Source organism: Octopus sinensis, linkage group LG3 (genome assembly GCF_006345805.1).
Source record: "Octopus sinensis linkage group LG3, ASM634580v1, whole genome shotgun sequence".
Classification (NCBI taxonomy): Eukaryota; Metazoa; Mollusca; class Cephalopoda; order Octopoda; family Octopodidae; genus Octopus; species Octopus sinensis.
The window spans coordinates 164,472,990-164,497,048 of NC_042999.1; the positions used below are offsets into that span (position 1 = coordinate 164,472,990).

The window sequence follows — 24,059 nt, forward strand, 5'->3', positions numbered from 1 at the left end:
CATACAGTTTTGCATAGTATACATAATAGATTATCAACTTGAAACTCAGTGCAGAGACAGAGAACAGAGCCAAGCTTGCTTACACACCTATTGTATTGATTTAATGAATATAATAATACAAAAGAGTAAAGACACCCTTTAGGCAAGAGTGACAATGGAATTGCACAAAGAAAGTTACCATGTGAGGCACAAGTCTGGGCAAGGCTGTTTATAGAAGACCAGCAGTCGCCCATGCATACCAGCCTCCTCTCTCCACACTATCAATGTTATCCAAGGGAAGGCAAAGGCCAATACAGCTTGGCACCAGTGACATCGCAACTCATTTCTACAGCTGAGTGAACTGGAGCAATGTGAAATAAAGTGTCTTGCTCAAGAACACAACACACAGCCCCGTCTGGGAATCAAACTCACAACCTCATGATTGTGAGCCCAACATTCTGACCACTGAGCCTTCACTATAATAGTGTAATACAGTAACAAAAGAAAGGATTACTGAAGCTCTACCAGATTCTGCAATTAGTAATTGTTTCTGCAGTTATAAATGACTTTGTGATAGTCCTACCAGTGGATATTAGCAGAACTTTTGATAAATCAAAGCCTATTTCAAATGATTTATTATTTTGGATTAATTATACACACATGTTCAAATGACCCTAGTACTTGATTTCCAACTTTACTTACATTTATAAGATGATGAGCTTCTGATAATGTCTCTTTCAAAGACCTTGAGGTACAGACGGACATGACACATGGGAACAGAAATAACTAAATTGATGGGCAATCAAGGTTGGGTTATCAAATCAACTAAATACTGCTCTGATTAACTTGGCTTCTCTACTGAGCCATTGGGTCAAGTTTTCTCTTTGCACTTCATTATTCAATAAGCCTACCACTACCACCATGAACATCACCCATACACGAAGTTTGAGTCAATGATAGGTGCTCTGTGCAGATATTCTATTAACAAAGAAAAGCAGCCAAATACCAGTCAACTTCAAATCAACTTATTTTCATCGACTGCTCATAACCCCACCATGACTGCCATCACCCACTGTCATATATATAAAAACCAACAAGGGAGCCTCTATACAATAGAAATAGCAGCCAAATTTCCCAGATATCATGCCTTATCTTAAATTAAAAAGACAACAATACATAAGATAATATAGTCCTGAAACTTTTAAAACTCAAAGTTAGAATGACTTTGATGATAGGGTAACCCAATCAGGACCAACAACAACAAAACTGATAAGCAGCAAGTGTCCTCTGTCTCATAGATAAGTATAACCACTACAGAATAGAGGAGCTGCTCAGAAAAGGGGAAAATATTGAGAAAGGAATGGCAACATGTGTACAGTACATGGCAATGTCTTACTTAGGTCTGTGACATGGAATAAAGCTGAGAGAAAAACTTCAGTTGGAGACAGAGAAAATACGCCCACAATATATAATGGAAGCTGTCAAAAAATCCACACAAGCACATATACACATATGTACGCATGCTCGCATGCACACACACACACAAAGTAAGCTATTGGATATTATGTTTTGTACTTTTTATCTGAACCCATTCCACATCTCCAAGATTTCATAAACAAAATCCATTTATTTTACATCCATCTATATGTGTGGATGTTTGTGTATGTGTGAGCACAGACACACACACACACATATAAGTGTAACGTGGTAAATACTTTATATTTCATAATTTTATATATGAACAGAAGATTTAAGAATTGTTGAAATCTTATAACAGCCACATAATATATTTGTGTGCAAGATCTGTTTGTGGGTATTGCTGGGAAAAATGTGTGTGCACAAAAATTGAAAGGATGTGATATATGGTTCGGTGTGTCATGATATGTGCATATGTGCAATGCTAAAATTATATGTACATACATGTGTGAGTGTATGTACACACACACACACACATATATATAAAGTCATGTATACATATGCATACATATGTACACATATAAATATTTAGTGGTTGTTTCCCATGCTAGCATGGGTAAGACGGTTTGACTAGGAGCTGGTAAGCCAGAGAGCTCATTGGGCTCCAGTCTGTTTTGGCTTAGCTTCTATGGCTGGATGCCCTTTCCAACATCAACCACTCCGCATCATGTACTGGATGCTCTTATGTGTCACTGGCACACACACACAGATATATATGTATAATCAGGCAAGCTACAAGGAATCTTGTGTAGCTTTGCATCGGCAAGACTTGAAAAAATATAGAAAAAGGTGAAAGTGGTCGAGGGAACTTGCCATGAGGAGTGAAATACCCAATGTTTCAGACGCAATCTTTCATCAGTGGGTAAAGAAAAAGAGTAGTTGAAGAAGAACAAGCAGAGTTTATATCCTCTCAGTTGCAGCCAGTTTTTCAAGCTGAGAGGATGTAAACTCTGCTTGTCCTTCTTCAATTTCTCTTTTTCTTTACCCACTGATGAACGATTGCGTCTGAAATATTGGGTATTTCACTCCTCATGGCAAGTTCACTCGACCACTTTCACCTTTTTCCACAGATATATATATACATATCATCATCATCATCATTGTTTTAACATCCACTTCTTTATACTTGCAGGAGTTGGAAAGAGATTGTCAAGGCATATATTTTACAGCTGGATTCCCTCCCTGATGCCAACCATTTTACGATATGTCCTGAGTGCTTTTTTCATGTTACTAGCACTACTGAGGTTGCTATACAGCTTGCAAACCTATGAAACCTGAGGGAATGGGCTTTCTCTCTCCTAGTCTGTCTGCATGCATGTATGTCTATATATGTGAGGTTTCTTTCAGTTTTTATTTATGAAATCCACTTACAAGGCTTTGGTTGGCCTGAGTCTGTAGTAGAAGGCAAGTACAAAAGGTGCCACACGGTGAAACTGAAGTTGAAACCAAGTGGTTTGGAAGCAAACTTCATAATAACAGCAATGCCTCTGTCCATATATAAATACATGTGTGTAATATTTTATACACACACACAGTGAGAGAAGGAGGGAGATATATTTCAACCAGGTGACCATAGTATTTCATAAAATGAATGAATTGTGTTACAAAGAAAACAAACATATTTAGTGCTTATCTTCTTACAATAGGGGCCAGGTGTCTCTTGAGAGCTCTTCTATGAGGAGAAAAGAATTATAACATCTGGACATGTGTGTGTGTGCTTGCATATATATATATATATATATGTATGTGTTTGTGTATGTATACACATCATCATCATCATCATCATTTAGCGTCCGTTTTCCATGCTAGCATGGGTTGGACGGTTTAACTGGGGTCTGTGAAGCCGGAAGGCTTCATCAGGCCCAGTCAGATTTGGCAGGGTTTCTACGTCTGGATGCCCTTCCTTGTGTATATATATGTGTGTGTGCATATACACACATGGAAGCAACAGAGAACTATATTAAGTAATATTAGCTATATTTCCCTTTATCATTTGCCATAGTCACCCCTATCCTGCCCACTAACCTAATCCAGACCTCTGCATCAGCTATTCTACCCCCCCCCCAAGTTCCCCGATGGCATGTCATGGCACATCTTCATCCTCATCTCTCACTGTTGCTTCCCCTTCATTTTGCTCTTTAGCTCACCTGTTCTTTCCATCCTACTATCTAACTCACCTTCCTTTCTTTTCCAACTGGGATATCCATGTATCTACTCTACAGCAAGACACTTATCCTTACCCTCTATAATTTTAATCTCTCATCAACTGGTACAAAGCCACTCCATCCCCCCAATACTACCATTCCTTCCCAGCTGAGGGATTTTTGTCTTACAAGATATTTGGCAACCCACTCAGTGCTGGTGCCACATACAGAGCACTGCTGTTGCTGCTACATTAAAAACACTGGTGCCAGTGCCATGTATAAAGCATGCTATACAGACAATGGAGCCTGTTAAACTCTCTTTGTCTACCACCCCTAACCTTTATTGTGACATCTAATAAATTTAAACTACTTGGCTGAGATGTTGGTTCACAATATCTCAATGAATTAATGGAAATTCATCTCTTTATCAAGTCCACTGCAGAAACTCACTGCACTTTGAAATATTATATAGGTTCTACAGCTGGCCTTGTTAATAATGGAATCTCTATGCATCATCACTTGTTTAACAATGTAACATTCAGATTACTCTGTCAAATACTTATCATTCATGTTGTTTTGAATTAATCATACGTTATCTTATAGCCTTGAGATTTTGATGATCTGATTGTTCATTTTTAGAGTGACATTGTAGGGTAGGTGAGAGAGCCAAGATCTGAATAGTTTGAACATAAAACAGAATTTTTGGGTCAGATATGGCCAGTTTAAAATGCTAAAGAGTTGACAATGAGCGACTCCGTTTTTCTACTTTGTTTGCTCCATAAATCCTTAGATTAAACTCAATAGGGGTATAATTTAAACTCAAGCAGTCTATTATCAATCCCATTCTTCCTATCTTGCAGATGGATACAACTGTAGATTATGTTTACAATAGCATACCCATGTCGTCAAAAATGCCAATTGTTCTTTTAATGATAGAAAAGGGTGGGTTAAAACAATCAAAGAAAGAGTTAATAAATCTGATTCCAACTTGTCATAGCCTTAACTTGTGCTGATGCTGTAGGATTTTAATTTAGCTTGAATTCTGTGCTTCAACGATATTTAATAATTTATTGTACATATAGTACATCTGTTTTTATATATATATACACATACATACACTTTTCCATACTTGCATGGGTTTTTATTGAGTCAGATTTTTCTACAGCTGGATGCTCTTCCTGTCACCACCACTAACCTCTTTAAACACACAACACATCTGCTTATATATATATCATCATCATCATCATCGTTTAATGTCCGTTTTCCGCGCTAGCACAGGTTGGACGGTTCGACCGGGGTCTGGGGAGCCAGGGGCTGCCCCAGGCTCCATATATATATATATATATAAATTTACATGCTAGTATTTATAGCTTTATGTGATGTGCTTTAAGATCCACTATTCTCTAGAAAAAGTTTATAAAATGCTTACGATGTCAACAACACAATTCTCATTGGCATGAAATAAAGTTTCTAATATTGATAATGAAATTTAAAGGATCGCTTTGAATTTGTGTCTCATGAGCAGCCTTTGACATTTTGTATCTCAAAGAGGTTTTTGACCCAAAATTTACATACTATTATTTATAGCTTAGCCTAGTCACCTGTATAGTTAATCAGGTGATACATGAAGGAGTCATACCCAATGACTGGTGTAGCAGCATAATAGTCAACTGCTACAAAGGTAAAGGTGATGCCCTAGATACAAATAATTACAGAGGTATCAAGCTGTTGGATCAGGTGATGAAGGTTACAGAGAGGGTCATAAGCCAACTAATTAGAGAGAGAGTTAGTTTAGATGAGATGCAGTTTGGTTTCGTGCCAGGGAAAAGTACCACTGATGCTATATTCCTGGTAAGGCAGCTGCAGGAGAAATACCTAGCCAAAGATAAGCCCCTGTACCTGGCTTTTGTTGACATGGAGAAAGCCTTCGACAGGGTCCCCCGATCCCTCATATGGTGGTCAATGAGGAAACTAGGAATAGATGAATGGTTAGTGAGAGCTGTGCAAGCCATGTACAGGGACACTGCTAGTAAGGTGAGGGTTGGAAATGAGTACAATGAAGAATTCCGGGTAGAGGTAGGGGTCCACCAAGGCTCAGTCCTCAGCCCCCTCCTATTTATCATAGTCCTCCAGGCAATAACGGAGGAATTCAAGACAGGATGCCCCTGGGAGCTCCTCTATGCTGATGACCTTGCTCTAATTGCTGAGTCATTATCAGAACTGGAGAAGAAGTTTCAGGTGTGGAAGCATGGTTTAGAATCGAAGGGCCTTAGAGTCAACCTAGCTAAAACCAAAGTCCTAATAAGTAGGAAGGTAGACAAATCACAAACGCCTTCAGGTAGATGGCCCTGCTCGATCTGTAGAAAAGGTGTAGGTAGAAACTCTATAAGATGCACCAAGTGTAAGCTATGGACACATAAGAGGTGCAGCAATGTCATAGGAAGGCTAACTAGGAAGATGGTTTTTGTATGTGGCAGATGCTCGGGAGCATTAACCTCTGAAAATCTGCAGAAAACAACTTCCGTCACTTTCCAGGGGGAAAAACTAGAAGAAGTTGATAGCTTCCGTTATCTTTGTGACCAAGTCAGTAGTGGGGGTGGGTGTGCTGAAAGTGTAACGGCTAGAGTAAGAATAGCCTGGGCAAAGTTTAGGGAGCTCTTACCTCTGTTGGTGACTAAAGGCCTCTCGCTCAGAGTAAAAGGCAGACTGTATGATGCATGTGTACGAACAGCCATGCTACATGGCAGTGAAACATGGGCCGTGACTGCTGAGGACATGCGTAAGCTCGCGAGAAACGAAGCCAGTATGCTCCGTTGGATGTGTAATGTCAGTGTTCATAGTCGACAGAGTGTAAGTACCTTGAGAGAAAAGTTGGACCTAAGAGGAATCAGATGTTGTGTGCAAGAGAGACGATTGCGCTGGTATGGTCATGTGGTGAGAATGGATGAAGATAGGTGTGTGAAAAAGTGCCACACCCTGGCAGTTGAGGGGACCTGTGGAAGAGGTAGACCCAGGAAAACCTGGATCGAGGTGGTAAAGCACGACCTTCGAACTCTAGGTCTCACCAAGGAAATGACCAGAGACCGAGACCTATGGAAGTATGCTGTGCGTGAGAAGACCCGGCAAGACCAGTGAGAACAATCAAAATCAAATCATATATCAGAAAGCAGGGGTTAAGTGACCCATCCGTTCGTGTCCGCTGTCAGCCTCATCTGGCACCCGTGCCGGTGATACGTAAAAAGCACCATTCGCTCATGGCCGTTTGCCAGCTCTGCCTGACCCCGTGTCAGTGGCACATAAAAGCACCATCCGTTCGTGTTCGTTGCCAGCCTCGCCTGGCCCCGTGCCGGTGACATGTAAAAGCACCGTCCGTTCGTGGCCGTTTGCCAGCTCTGTCTGGCCCCGTGTCGGTGGCACGTAAAAGCACCATCCGTTCGTGGCCGTTTGCCAGCTCTGTCTGGCCCCATGTCGGTGGCACGTAAAAGCACCATCCGTTCATGTCCGTTGCCAGCCTCGGCTGGCCCCCGTGCCGGTGACACGTAAAAGCACCGTCCGCTCGCGGCCGTTTGCCAGCTCTGTCTGGCAACCGTGTCGGTGGCACATAAAAGCACCATCCGTTCACGTCCGTTGCCAGCCTCGGCTGGCCCCCGTGCCGGTGACACGTAAAAGCACCGTCTGTTCGTGGCCGTTTGCCAGCTCTGTCTGGCCCCGTGTCGGTGGCACGTAAAAGCACCATCCGTTCGTGTCCGTTGCCAGCATCGCCTGGCCCCGTGCCGGTGACACATAAAAGCACCATCCGTTCATGGCCGTTCGCCAGCTCTGTCTGGCACCTGTGCAGGTGGCACGTAAAAAACACCCACTACACTCGCGGAGTGGTTGGCGTTAGGAAGGGCATCCAGCCGTAGAAACACTGCCAGATCTGACTGGGCCTGACGAAGCCTTCCAGCTTCACAGACCCCAGTTGACCCATCCAACCCATGCTAGCATGGAAAGCGGACGCTAAACGATGATGATGATGATGATGATGTGATATGCTTCAAGTTCCACTATTTCAAAAAAAGAATATATATATCATCATTTTATTGTTCACTTTACGGCTGGATGCCCTTCCTCTCACTAACCATCATGTATTTGCACACACACACACAAAACACATATGATGATATATATTTTATTCAATATGAACTTTTGTTGTCAGCAATTACTTAATGGAATTTATTAGTACATGCTAATCCTGCAATTTTCATATAGAATATAGAGGTTTGGAACAATTTATAATAATTTGTCATTCTTTTTTGTTGATGACATGGAATGTGATAAGTAGTCTTACATAACTCATGATTTTAATTAAATCATTAATTACTAGGTGGAATGGATATATCTTATCTATGATATATATTAATTTGGGATGTCATATGAAACAAGTGTATATTTTTAACTGATGTAATTATTAAGTTTCAGGGACTTTCCTTACTGAATCAGTACAAGTTCTTCTGTTTAATTAGTCCTTACGGAAGTAATTTAGTGTGTGTGTATGTGTGTGTGTGTGATATTGTCAATATGCACGCATGCTAGAATATATGTATGAATGCAAGCATGTTTGTATGTATCTTTTATTATTTAAATCTAATATTATTTTTTTCAATATGTATGAAAACTCAGGTAATTAATTTTCATTGTTATTAAATGTATTCACACACACATGCACAAATAGATTCTGATCTTGTGATTTTAGTATCACACAACCAAACTATATAACATGACCATAAAAGTGCACCCAGGAATACGCTTTCATGAGCGGATGAATATAGCAAAGACTGCATATCAAAGAAGGCTTTCCTGTTCAAGATTAGAAAATACCACAGCTCCCAATTTCTATTAACTCTCTGTAAAACCTGAGAACCCCAGGGCAGCATACTACCACATCTGAGATGGTGATACTATTATCTGCATAGACATCTTAAACAGTAACTAAAAATTTGCCAGCTGCTTAACAAACTCTAACCTTATATGCTACCTCTCGCATGTTTGCTTTCACAGCTATTACATGGACTGGATGGCTTTGTGTAATGCTATGAATGGTGATAATTTCTTGGTGTTAATATGAAAGAAATAACATTTCAAGAACAATACTTTGAGCAGCTGCATTTGTTCTTCAGTAATTTATGATGTACAAGTCTTTCTCAATCATTCAGATTTTCCAATAATTACAAAAAAGACAGTTTATGGCTTATGAAGTGCCAGAAATTTACATTGAATATCCATGCTTACACATTTTACTGTCACTCAGACCAAACAGAAATTCAAATTGAGAAGCAAAATTCAACGAGGCAGCAGCCTGGTGTCGATAGATTATACACAATTCTCATTTAATTGCTTTATCAGCTTTGGTTAATGGTTGAATTTGATGACAAAGTATTTAAGGAAATCTATTTATTGGATTGAATACATTTTTTTTCTAAATGGCAGCCAATTATTTGAAATTCTATTGTGCAGTCTGCTTCATCTGGTTTCTGAAATCTTTAAATTGTTTTCTACTTGCAGAATACTAGTATCAGTGTTTTTTTTTAAATACTTTATTCAGCTGATTCACAGTTTCTGGAAATCTACCTCCTCTCTCTCTCTCTCTCTCTCTTCCCTATATTTCACACACTGAAGTTCTGAAGTCAAGTCCTTCATTGCTAGTTGTTTTTACTAACTCAAGCAGGAGTACTACTTTCTGGTCTGTTAGACAGAGATGAAGGGTTCTATTGTTGAAGATCAGCTATTCCCAACAGGGTAAGATCAGTATAAAACAGCTTCCAACAGCAACCACTACTGCCACTACTTTCACCACTGCCTCTACTTAGTGCATAAGCTGAAACTCCAGCTTGGCCAGAATTTCCAGAGGTTTGAATGCACTAAAGAAAGTGCAATATTCTAGATATCTAAAAGAATCTAATTTGTTGTCTCAGTAATTTTAGGATAGTTTTGTCTGCCATGTGTAGAAGAGCTAATGAAAAAAATACCAGTAACATACTTGGCATTACTGTGTGGTTAAGAAGTTTCCTTACAAATGTGCAATTATAGGATTGATTCTACACAGCAGCAAGTGTCTTTCACCATAGCAAAACATTGTTTGACCATACCACACACACACACACACACACACACACACACACACACACAAACACACACATGTAAACAGCACAACGTATGTAACAGAAGGACTAACTATGTAATACATATATTGAACTATATCATACATTATTTAATAAGCTTGACTCAGCTCCATTCAACTGAAAACTTTGTAGGACAAACCATTCTCATCAGGTATCTAGAGAAGTGTAATAGAATTTGAAGTGAATTCAAGATAGCTTTTTGAATTCACTTGTTGATGCCGAAGCAACATTAATTCCTTTCTTTATTCTTGGGGCCATTCCTGCTTGGACAGGATACAACTGTCACCACAAGGTCTGCAAGCTGGGCAATGGTTTATTTAGTAACATCAGTTCATTGCATATGATATCACACATGATAGAGTGGGATGTTGTCATGGGTTAGTCACTCAGAATTAACAGATTAGACTGCTGCCGCTAATGTGCTCATCCCTTACATCATTCCCCAGTTCCTTCAAATTTTAGGCACTTCAATGTTTGTGTGTGTGTGTGTGTGTTATGAAGTTTGCTTCACAATCACAAGGTCCTAGTAGTAACATGACAAAGGCCACTTGTATGTAACTTAAACTTTTAGCATTTAAACCAACTACATCCAGCTCAAATACTGATGTTCAAGCCAGCCAGATGCAGCCTTTCACACCTACTCTGCAATGTCATTCTAAAAATACACAAAAACGGCATTGAAATCTCGAAGCTACGATAAAATTGGTCCCCTGTCAGTTACAATGACAAGGGTTCCAGTTGATCCAATCAACGGAACAGCCTGTTTGTGAAATTAACGTGCAAGTGGTTGAGAACTCCACAGACATGTATACTCTTAATGTAGTTCTCAGGAAGATTCAGTGTGACACAGAATGTGCCAAGGCTGGCCCTTTGGAATACAGGTACAACTCATTTTTGCCAGCCAAGTAGAATGGAGCACTGTGAAATAAAGCATCTTGCTTTAACATATTACTGGGAATTGAATTCACAACCGAATGCTTTAACCACTAAGTCATGTGCCTTCACTCGAAGCTACAATAATGTGTAATTAATTCAAAACAATCTGAATAAATAAGCATTAAATTTACGAGAGTAATCTGAATGCTACAGGGTTAAAATATGGCTGAAAACAGAAAACTTACATAAGATATCATAACTCAAATCTGAACTCTCGGCTTTTAAATTTGCAGCAAGAAAAAGAAAAAAAAAAAATGGATATACTCAGAATTGTTTTTATCAATTTCTAAAACATTGAGGTAGCATCTTTTTTCTTTCTTTCTTTTCCTTCTCCCCTCCTCCTATCTTTCTGGTGTAAAATGAAGACATTTAGTTGGATAATATAATTCCTTCATTGATTACCTAACAATGCATTAGTTCATGCTGAAGTGACGCAGCATAAACAGGATTGTCCATAGATATGGAGTTAAAAAAAAGTATTAAACATGCAAAGAATATAATATCTTGAGTCACATACTTAATGATATTTTAGAGAGAAAGAAGAGAAAACAATATTTTCTTTATTCCATTGTGTAAAAAATTGATGAACCAGTAAATATACTGCTCATATAGAACACTTATTTCTAAATAAATTTTACTTTTCTTCTTATGGTTAAAACTGAACATTAATTAATTTCTATTCCATGGTGAGAAAGACAAAAAAAACAAAAACAAACCTGCTCTCAGAAAGAGGCTAAAGGCAAATGAATGGTACAGCTATGTGTGGGTGTGTGTATGTATATATATATTTATGATATATACATGAATGCACGCGTGTGTGTGTACATCACACATGATAATAGGTGAATTTGTACAAGTGGAATGTTTAACAGTTGCTATTGAAATAATACACGAAAACTGTTTTTTAACCTGATTGCTTCTCAACATCATTTTCTGGGTGGTGTCTCTTCATTTGTGATATCCATGAGATTGACAGAGAATTGTTACTGGATTATTTGATTAAACATTCATATACACATTTAAATAATTCTTAAAGAAATATTTATATTTGAAGCAAATTAGCATAATTATCAAAGTGCCAGTTATTATTGAAAAGTTCCAACCAGTCCTAAATCAGCTGCAAAACATTAAATCAACTGAATAAGTAGCACCAGAGATTTTTGTTACAGATCAGTCAGGGAAGGAGAGGCATTACCCATGGCATTAGCAAACCTTCCAAGACTGATGAGACTAAGCCCAACCTGAATATTTGCAGGAAAAGCTTTTTTCATCACTATATAAAATCTTCTTAAGTGAGGCTGGCAACGGCCATGGTCGGATGGTGCTTTTTACGTGCCACTGGCATGGAGGCCAGTTGGGGCAGCGCTGGCAATGGCCACGTTCAGATGGTTCTCTTACGTACCACCGGCACTGGTACCACAGCTACAATTTCCATTGATGTTGATCGATTTCGATTCTCACTTGCCTCAACAGGTCTTCACAAGTAGATTTTTGTGTCCCAAGAAGGAAAGGTATCCATAAGTGGACTGGCTACATCCCATGTAGAGCCCACAGGTTATGGTCTCACATGTCCTGCCGGGTCTTCTCACGCACAGCATACTTCCAAAGGTCTCGGTCTCTAGTCATTTCCTCGGTGAGACTTAAAGTTCGAAGGTCGTGCTTCACCACCTCGTCCCAGGTTTTCCTGGGTCAGCCTCTTCCACAGGTTCCCTCAACCGCTAGGGTGTGGCACTTTTTCACACAACTATCTTCATCCATTCTTGCCCTCCATAAATAAACATCATACGTGCAAGAGTGGCTGTGTGCTAAGAAGTTTGCTTCCCAGTCACATGGTTTTGGGTTCAGTTCCATTGCAAAGCACCTTGGGCAAGTGTCTTCTGAAAGAAGCCTGTCGTGTATATATATATATATATATATATATATATATATATATATATATACAAGGGGAAGTCAAAAATTATTCACACTTTTGCCAAAACATATCTTTATAATTGTCACACTGCCTTCTGAGCATACGTGCTTATAGGTGATACTATTGTGGTCACATGATCGAAGTTTGACCCTGATCATGCCATTTTTCTTTCTGGCTTTACAGTGTACGCATGGCCATTCCACCAGCAATGGGCACCAAAGAAGAACAGAGAGCAATGATCCAAGAGATAGTAATGGTAAACCAGTCCCCCATTCCAATCTTTCAAGCTTGCTGAATCGTCAGTGGTGGAGGTTAATGGGTGTCCTGCTCCCTCTTTTGCATCATGCTTGTCTGGCCACACTTCTGCATGGTAGTGCACTGTCCTCTATTGTGATAAAAGCCTCCAATGAATTTCAGGACCTGACACACCTTTCGACCAGAGAAATCAGATCATTGTCCTTTGTTCTTCTTTGGTGCACATTACTAGTGGAGTGGCAATGCTTAGACTGTAAAACCAGAAAGAAATATGGTGTGACCGGGCTCAAACTTCGATCACATGACCACAATAGTACCAACTATAATAAATAACGCATATATAGAAGACAGTGTTACAATAATAAAGATATGTTATGAATGCAGATAATTTTCGACTTCCTCTCGTACATATGTGTGTGTGTGTTTGTGCCTGTACCCCAGCACTGCTTGATAACTGGTATTATGGTGTTTACGTCCCTGTAGCTTAGCAGCTTGGTAAAAGAGACTGATAGAATAAGTACTAGGCTTGAAAAATTAATAAAAAAAAGTACTGGGGTTCATTCATTCAACTAAAATTCTTCAAGGCCATGCTCCAGCATGGCCACAGTCTAATAACTGAACAAATAAAAGATAAAAGATCATACACTCTACAATGTACATCATAAATTTCAAGACCTATCTCTGAGAATATTAATCTGGTCTTGGTTAGGAAAGCAATAAGTCACTGAATGATGAGAAAATAAAGAGATAGGGAGATGGACCAACGTAGTATTGAAACTTCATTTGACAGGAAAGCTAGAGAAAAAATAGAATATCAGATGACACATTGGTAGAAAAATTGATAAGAAAATTGCAAAACTGATGAAAAAAAAAAGAATCATTTTTGTTCAGTGGAAGTTATTGCATTTAAAGTGTATAAAAAGTGTATCACATTTGTGATGAGGAGAGATGAGAGGGATGATGTAAAAAGTTGAAAGACATCTTTGACATACAGTTTCTTATTACTGAAGAATCAATAAACTTCACTTTCCAATATTAGTTTTTGTATCTTGTATGAGAAATAATTAAAAATATAATTTTAAAAATACAACAATTACATGTAACTTTATTTTATCTAGGGAGATGTACATTGTTCATAGCCTTCTTTTACTTCTCCCACAGATAGGATATGTGTATACAAGCAGAGAGAGTGTGGTTAATTTATGCTTGCAGTTCTTTGGTTGGTCAATGGTGATACAAGAGAAAAGAGAGAAAGGTTAAAAATTTCTAAGGGAAGTGGGTTTCGGAGAAGAAAGATTGAAGGAATGGAAGGTGTGAGGCCAGTATACCAAGTGAATTTTGGTGGGGACAATTCAGTATTATAATTTTAATGTCTGCTTTCCAACTGGTATGGGTTGGGTGGTTTGACAGGATCTAATAGGCCAGAAGACTATGTCTTGATCAGCAGGAAAAGCCAGGGTTGTGAGAATATAGCTGGCAAGTGAGATGATATAAACATGAAGAGGTTGTCAGCTTATATATGTAGTAAATGGTGAACAAGAGTGGGTGTAGTTGATAGTAAATATAAATGGATTGATGAGGATAAGAATGATGGATGGATGTCAACTAGGAGTAGATTGGAGGAGAGGGAGCAGAATTCAGCAGTACATAAATGGTGATACTTGTAACAAATTCTGATTTAATTACTTACAGCAGCAGAATGATACAGGAGATAGGAGAATGAAAGAAGGATGAGTGGTAGGGAGATAAGAGAAGGGATTAAAAGCTACAAGAGAGTGGGGGGAAGAGTAAAAGATTGACAAAATACAGGAAAGACTGGATATTGGTGGCAAATATAGATTGATGGAGGTGACAATGGTAAGAATGAAAAATGGATGTCAAATGGAATTGATTTGGGAGAGGGGACCCAATAATGTGCATAGTGTGCATGCACACTAGGCCTCCATAACATCAGCTATATGCATACAAACTATGTATGTATGTATGTATGTAATATATATATATATATATATATATTATATATATATATATAATATATATATATATATATATATATATATGTGTGTGCTTTTAGAACTAGGTGAGAATACAAACTGTTAGAGTTGGTGATGGGTGGCCTTTCCTTGGATGGGAGTCTAGAAAAAGTGTAAGGTAGTGGTGTAAATAGCTTTCAATTCCTGTAGTGCTGAGAATATTCTTATGTGATTGAAATTAGTACTATATAATGCTAATAACTGTTCAGGATAAAAGTATCTTCTGACTTTAGATGCAATGATCAAAGTACAGACATTGAACTTCATCTTATATACACACTTTTTACTCTCCCAATTCTGACATGGAAACCAAATACTAATATTGCTTAAGACAGAAAGCCAGGAAATATTTTTAATGTTTTATACCAAAACTATTTTACCACTCTGATACCAGTATACACACACACATATACACACCACCACCACCATCATTTAACGTCTGTTGTCCATGCTGGCATGGGTTGGACGATTTGACCAGACTAGCATCCTGGAAGGATGCACCAGACTCCAGTCTGATTTGGCATGGCTAGATACTCTGAGAGTGTAATGGGTGCTTTTACGTGCCACTGGCACAGATGCCATTTGCATGACACTGGGGTTCTTTTATGTACCACCAGCACGGGTGCCAATTTGCATGACACCAAAATCAGCCATGACTGCAATTTTGCTCGACTTGATGCGTCTTCTTCTCAAGTATGATATAATGCTAAAGGTCTTGGTCATTGTCTCCATGTGGCCCAACACTCAAAAGGGAACTCAGTCACTTTACCTCTGTGAGGCCCAACGCTCGAAAGGAACTCAGCTACTTTGCCTCTTCAAGACCAACACTCAAAAGGAACTCTGCCACTTTGCTTCCATGAGGCTCATCACTCAAAAGATGTTCTTTACATGCCACCAGTACAGGAGCACTTGAATTGGCAGGTCCTCTCAAGCACAGCACATCGCCAAAGGTCTTGATCATTGGTCATGGCTTCTGTGAGGCTCAAAGTTCGAAGATCATGCTTCACTACCGTGTCCCATGTCTTCCTGGCTCTACCTCTACCACAGGTTCCCTCCACAGTTAGAGATCTGCACTTCTTTGCATATATGTATATTGATAGAAATGGTAAGACAACAAAAGAATGAAAGAGACCTCAATATTATGTAAATAGAGGAATTTATCTGTAAATATAATATGTGACAATTATTTGGTAGCCATGATAAAACTCAGAGTTTCAGATGTCGGGGTGGAAACCCACGCTGGCATCTCTTCAGTTATCTGGCCATTGAAAAAAATGCTATGAAAATGACTGTTAAAACAAAGGGAAATTACTGTGTGATTGACTGTTATTAAGACAAAAGAGCTATTAGGATGACTGCTAAGTAAGGGGAGGGAGTAAAGGTAAGGAGTAAAAATGTTCATAGTATTCGCGTACGCGTGCATGTCCACCCACTATGAACATTTTTACTCCCTTACCTTTACTCCCTCCCCTTACTTAGCAGTCATCCTAATAGCTCTTTTGTCTTAATAACAGTCAATCACACAGTAATTTCCCTTTGTTTTAACAGTCATTTTCATAGCATTTTTTTCGATGGCCAGATAACTGAAGGGATGCCGGTGTGGGTTTCCACCCCGACATCCAAAACTCTGAGTTTTATCATGGCTACCAAATAATTGTCACATATTATATTTACAGATATATATATATACTGACATGCCAATTTAATCACAAAACTGCACATGATTTTAAATAAGGAAAAAATGGAAAATTACATAAGACTTTGAAAAAAAGCAAAAAAGCTGAAATCCGCAAAACAAGATCCAGCTCAGTTAAATGACTTTTTCCTATAATATCTGCCCCACCAGAAAAAAAAAAAATCATTTTTAACTACAAAACTCAAAGATGTACATACTAATTACCTTTTTCAATACAAAAAACTAAAGCAACATGTGATTCCTTATTTTTCCTTGTTCACTTCCATCACTTTTGTTATTTATGTTTATGTAAATTATATATGTCAAACTCACCTTAAGAATACATATACCAATTTAATTTCAGTTGAACTATGATATAAAAACATTTATTCTGTGAAAGCGTATCTTTATATCTTTATATTTTGTATACATATTAACACATAAAATACAATTATTCTCTGCTTACACTAAAAAGTTTGTTTTAATTACCCAATAGAAGTATATAAATCAAAGAAAATTTTGACACATTTTCAGATTTTTTTCAGTATTTCCTAAATATATATATGTCTTTAGGGTTGACTAAAGCCTTTTGAATGGTTCTGGTAGATGGAAACTAAAAGAAGTCTGTTGTGAGTGTGTGTGTGCGTGTATGTATGTGTGTGTCTTTGTGGCTGTGTTTGTCCCCCCCCATCATTGCTTGAGAACCGATGTCAGTGTGTTTACATCCTCATAACTTAGTGGTTCAGCAAAAGAGATGATTAAAATAAGTATGTGGTTTAAAAAATAAGTCTTGGGATTGATTTCTTCAATTAAAAAAAACGTTTTAAGGCAGTGCTCCAGCATGGCTGTGGTCAAATGACTGAAACAAGTGAAAGAAATATATGAATGGTAGACTCTCCTGTCAAAGATGACAGATAAAGATTCTGAAATTGCTTGCTCACTCTCTCCCCAGTGCCTCTGCAGGCACAAAGTGTGTCCCACATGAGATGCCAAACTAATGCAGGGCAACATGGATGATGCGTTTTGCTGAAAAAGACAATTGCACCACTTGGTCCAAGATTTGAAACCATGATCATTCAATTGTGAGTGAAACACCATAACCACCAGAACACACAGCTTTACTATTCTTTTATTCCTTACTTGTTTCAGTCATTTGACTGCAGCCATGCTGGAGCTCCAGCTTAAAGGGTTTTAGTCATAGAAATTGACCCCAGAACTTACTCTTTGCAAGCCTAGAACTTATTCTATTGGTCTCTTTTGCTGAACCACAAATTTATGAGGATGTAAACACACACCAACATCGATTGTCAAGTGGCGGTGGGGTAAACAGAGATAGAAAGACACACAAATATATATATGTGATGTGCTTCTTTCAGTTCCCATCTACCAAATCCGCTCAGAAGGCTTTGGTTGGCCCAAAAATATAGTAGAAAACATTTGCTGAAGGTGTCTTGCAGTGGGACAGAACCTGGAACCATGTGGTAGGGAAGCAAGTTTCTTACCACACAGCCATGCCTGCACCTATATATCAAATAGGTATTATATATACATACATACATATATACTTATATATATATATAAATATAATTATCACTCAATTAGGAGATTGCTGCAACCTTTTATACCAATAGATTTTTCTTTTTTATCCATTTGATAATTAGAGGAGATTGCTAAAATACGTATAAAACAACCCCATAAGTATTGGGATTGATATATTCATTAGAATCAATAAATGTGGATTGCCTTAGTTCAATTGTAGTTTAATAACTGAAACCAATAAAAGGAATTATCTAAAGAATAGTTTAAATGTCAATATCTCTGCTACACTCAGGAATCTCTTTTAAAGAACACTGTTTAATTCTTGTGTCAATGATAGAACTTTGTCAGTTAACCAAAGATGAACCTTGTAGTAGTTAAGAATAATGAAATCTAATGAGACCTGCCTGGAAACAGAATGAAATTTTCTAAAATAAATCTAAATATGTGATCTATGAATTGCCGTCCCCAATCTACATATCCTTTAGTGACCACTAAATGGTTTCCTTACATCGGTGAGATTGATGTGGTTGAATATCCAGTGTGAATTTGTGAAGGCTAATGCTTGAAGAATAAACATGAAAAGAGTGAGAGAGTTGTTCCACACAGATGTAAGTTTAGAAGGAAAGGACAGCCTGTAGAGCAGGGGTTGCCTACTTTGAGAAATAAGACCCAAACCTGTTTTGCTATAATTTTAAGTGTAAGTGCTCTCTCACATATATTTTCTTCTTTTCTTAGCATCAAAAATGGTCCATAAAATTGCTTTCCATGTGTTTATACGTGGTAAGCTTATCTCTATATGTGCAGTATTATATGTATTACAAGAACAAAATGTAACTAGAATAAATAGGATATATATATATATATACATATATATATAATAACAATTTAATAAATAAAACATATGCATATATACATACATATATGCACATACCTACATCTATATGTATATATACATGCATATATGAGTACAGGACACCACAAATAAATGTAGAACACAAGAAACGAAAACATAAAATCAAACAAGGAAACAGACTTTTTTTAACAACGAAAAACAGATTACAAGACAACCAATTCAAGGAATATTCCCCTTCTTCAGCTGCCCCTGTTTCGACTCAATGCGTGTTTCGAAGGTAAGGGCAGAACACGACCCGACCGAAGAAGCCTTTCTGCAAAAGGAATTAAATAAAATTCTTTTGCAGAGGGGTAAAACAAGTGACAAGAACAGGACGTAAAAGCAATACAAATGAAGAAAAAATAGGACAAGGAAACCAACAATAAGGGCTTTTAAGCCTAGAGGGTGGAAAAATTCGTTAGAACACATTACACACTAGGAGCCCAGTTTCACCTGGTCAGTTAAGATGATGTGGCTGTAAAACCTGCTTTGTGTAAGCATTTGACTTGTTTGGGCATGCTTACGTTAAAAAATAATTTTAGAATGACTTTTTTCTATAAAAATGCTAAAAAATAACTGGCCAACAAAAAAAAAAAACACCCAAGATTCAATCAAATCAAAAAATAAATCCAAATACTAAGCGAACAAAGATCACACTTAATTGCACGTGCACATACACACACATTCACATAAACACATATATTCACACAGAGTTGAAACACTGTTTGATTTATTTTTTAGCATACAGTTTTCACCATCCCACTACCAAGTATGACATCACCCCTTCCTTCCTTATTCATTTATCACCCCTTCCTTTCTTATTCATAAACACAAGAGTATTATTATAGTAGATTATCTCGGTAACCATGGGAGCTGTGAAAAAAATACAAAGCCCAGCATCACCACTGGATCATTTTACACATCTGTGTAATTTTTTGCGCAATTCCACCCAGCCATTTGACCGTGAATCCCAAGACAAGAAAGAATCACCCATGTCAAATATATATGTAGAGATATATAATACTGCATTTTTTTAATGTCTAAAAGAATTGCCAAAGTGCTCAATAAAGTAACAGCAGAATTATGTAAATATGTGTGAAGTTATACATTTAAATATACTTATTTCTTTATTACCCACAAGGGGCTAAACACAGAGGGGACAAACAAGGACAGACATAGGTATTAAGTCGATTACATCGACCCCAGTGCGTAACTGGTACTTAATTTATCGACCCCAAAAGATGAAAGGCAAAGTCGACCTCGGCGGAATTTGAACTCACAACGTAACGCAGACGAAATACCGCTAAGCATTTCGCCCTGTGTGCTAACGTTTCTGCCAGCTCGCCACCTTTAAATATACTGGGGAACAACACAATCTATGCATGCGTGTGTATGTGTGCGTGTGCTGTGTGTGTGTGTGTGTGTGTGTTATATGCATGTCAACTTAAAGTTCACAGAAGTGAACAAGCTGTTAAATTGAATTGTAATGCTTACAGCAGAGACTTTTGTAACAAGATGGAAGAAGTACATTGAATGACTATTTAGAGCCATCAAAAATACAAAATCTATTCAACTTTATGAACTTTATATACAAAACTATAAATATAATTTGTGTAGTTTATATATATATGTATACAAGATTGTACATATATGAATCACAAACTCCATATACAAAACTGTGTATGTACAATTTTGTGAATCAATTTATTCAATCAACTGAATTATATACAATACACATATGGTATATTATAACATACATATATATAACCCAAAACACAAATCTGTGTGTTATGTGAGTGTGTATGGGTGTAACAGTTGGAGAATGTTTGACAAACAGCAATTTCGTAAAGGAAAGCCTTGGTAGCTTCCACTGAACAAACGGAATGCGTTTAGGTAATTTGAACAGAAGATAGGGTTGAGAGTTAATAAAAAAAATGGTATCAAATATAACATTTGATATCTAGACATGCCAACACAGGTTTCTTTGTATATAAACACACACACACACACACACACACATCTATTGATGATTTAACACAGTTGTAACTTTCATGTATGTACATTAATAAAACATTTTCATATCATAACAAGTTTTGGTATATCTACCAACAAACAATTAAAAATACATTAAAAAAAAACAGTTTAAGTGAGAGAAAGAAACAATGTCTGTGAGTTGCGTAAGCCATTGGATTGTTGGGGCTACAGAGAGAATGTCATCACCATGAAGTCTATAGAGGGTAGGTGAGGCAGGTGGTGGATTATAGCCAAGTTAGCAGGGGCAGGGAAACGCGAATCATCACACAGAATCTATTAAAAACACTCTACTCATTAATTATAACAAATGAAGGTTTCTTAATTAGGTATTAACCTATAAGTTAGTAGATTTCTCTGGTCTCTGATATTGGTTGAAACAATTACAACATGATGGCAATGTGGCATTATGTAAGCAACTGTTTCCTATTTCATCATTGACTGGATAGCTACAAAAGATAATATTTGATGTCAGGTCATGTTTGATGCCACCCAGTAACTTGTGTAACCAAGAATATATGATGATCAGAAATCCAAAGAAACAGCAGATAAAGAAGGGAAGAAAGCAAGGAAGAACCATTAATAAAAGGTGAATGTATGTATGTATGTGTAGATATATATACTCACTATTTTAGGTTTATATGGTGGCTGTACATCTCGACTTTCCACTTTTGCCCAATCAATGCGTCTGAAGAAAGCATGATCTTTGATATCTCGTTCACCATTGTTAGTGCAGCCAAGACGCTTGGAGGGGTTTTTGGTAAGTAACTTGAAAATGAAGTGACAAGGAAATAGTAAATAAATTTGGAAAAACTGGGAAATTTATTTGTACTTTGGTCATTTATTTATTTAAAAAAAAAATAGAAATGAATTTAGAAGTTTATATTCTTTTACTTTATTATTTGCTTCAGTCACTGGATTGAAGTCATAAAGGAGCATTGATTACATCAACTCATCCCTCATCACTTGCTTTATCAGTCTTGGGAGAGTGAAAAGCAAAGTTAATCTGAGCAGGCTTTAAACACAAGATGATGATGATGATGATGATGATAATGGTATATTAGCATTTTGTAGAATAATGAAAGCGTAAGGAAAATCAAGGTTGACAAAGCCTTAATGATACTGACTGATGATGATATTGATAGTTATGGTAGCAATTGCAATGATGATGATGGTGGTGGTGGTGTGAAGGCATTACTGTTTAGCCTCGGTCAACCCTGATTGAGCAAACTTATGACAGAACATATTCCAGCTGCAACCAGCCTGTGGTTTTAGAAGGTGAGCAGGATGACATAATAAATGAGGCTATCCTTTCCTTTTTTAAGATGGTAGGATGTTATTTGAGGGAAATTTCAATGATATTTCTGATGTTACTGATTTTTATTGATGACAATAATGATGGCGATGATGACAATAAGGAAAAACATGGGTAGGACAATGCTGCTGCTGCAGATGATGATGATGATGATGATGATGAATAAAGACATGTTGAGTAAAAAACATTATACGGTTCAAAATGCTTACTCCTTTACAAATTGACACAGCTTCTCGAGACATAGACTTGGGGTAAGAAACATTGTGGTCTGTGATGGAGGTGAACAGTTCTTCTTCATCTTCTCCATCAAATGGAGGCTGTAGAAAAGATGGATAAGAAAAAAAAACAGAATTTATCATTCACGAGTGTAATGACCTAGCAGATATGTTATAATGGTAGTTAGCATTTATAACAAATAACAAACAGACCAACCAGCAAATCTAGGAAACTTAAGAATTGAATGATTAATAAATGGTAATATCCAGAAGTTAAAGATATTTTAGCAAAGGTCAGATGTGGTGGTCTTAAGTAGCCATTAATATTGATGACGTGTTAACATTTGAAAATGGCTGGAGATTTTTACCGAGAAGTGTGCTTGGCTCAAGGGCTACAAGAAACAATAAATAAGCAATCAGCTTACAAGAAAGTAAACCTAGGAATTGGTTTTTATTTTCTCAAGTGTTGTAGTTGTTAGAGATCAAAAATGAAGCAAACATTTCTCATCTAGTTAAAACGAGCCTTAATGAATTAAGTAAGTCTTTTTTTTTATTGATAGTGGACTATAATTAAGACATACAATTATGTTAGTTTCATCTCTCCTGCCAGAATGACAAGATGAAGAATAACATTTCTGAGAGAAAACCAGCAGAATCACGTCAAAAGATGTTTTTTTAATGCAAGAATTAGAAGATAATTTTCTAGAGACTTAAAAAACAGATGTCTCAGTGTGTGTGAGAGAGAGGGAGTGTGTGTGTATCTGTGTGTTTGCATATATACGTGTGAGTTAGTATATGTGTGTGTGTGCATATATGTGTATGTATATATGCATGTATGTGTGTGTATGTGTATATATATATATATATATATATAATATATATATATATATAAATAAAATATTGGGTCACTTTCAGTGCTACTGTAACCCAATACAACCTGTGGCATGATCAGGCCACCAGCAAATAAATGGCAACCCTACTGAGTCTGCTTGGTAAGGAGGATGGTTTTTGTTGGACAGGTGGGATGATCTCAGCAGAGTCAACAACCATCAAACAGCCAGGAATGAGATACCCCCCCCCCCAGTCTTTGTTTAGACACCTTCCAAGGAGAAGGACATTCTGAAATAACCCCCACCTCATTGCAAAGCCAGAGATCTTGCACTCGCTTGTTTCTGGACTTCTTGGCTTTGTAGGTGAGAGTTTTGGAGATATTGTGCCAGCTGTTATTGACCTTAGATCTTAGAATGGGCATCAATGAAAGGCATTGCTTTTAACATATTTTCTACCGAGAAAAATTACTTCCACATTAAAAAAAAAGAAAAGCCTCCAAACCCACAAAATAGCCAAGTTAATGTTACCATGTTTGATGGAGTGAACATTAAAAGGCTAGTCAGAAAAAGGGTATAAAAAAAAAAACAATCAATATTAGTCAATGACTAAGGTTGTTTTAATTATCCCAGCAAGTCAATTCTGGATGTGTTTCAGTTTTATTAGAC

The 24,059-nt window shown here is 37.4% G+C and overlaps 1 protein-coding gene across 4 annotated transcripts in view; it reads right to left on the reverse strand.

The window, feature by feature from the left end:
• The window catches only part of LOC115209909 (calcium-dependent protein kinase C), a 385,995-nt gene that overhangs the window by 29,622 nt on the left and 332,314 nt on the right, over nt 1-24,059 (reverse strand). For all 4 annotated transcript variants that reach the window (XM_029778506.2, XM_029778507.2, XM_029778504.2 and 1 more), the window contains 2 exons: nt 22,558-22,665; nt 21,661-21,801 (listed from right to left, as the gene is read on the reverse strand). In XM_029778506.2, coding sequence (XP_029634366.1) covers nt 21,661-21,801; nt 22,558-22,665 — 249 coding nt within the window. The remainder of the gene's footprint in view (nt 1-21,660; nt 21,802-22,557; nt 22,666-24,059) is intronic.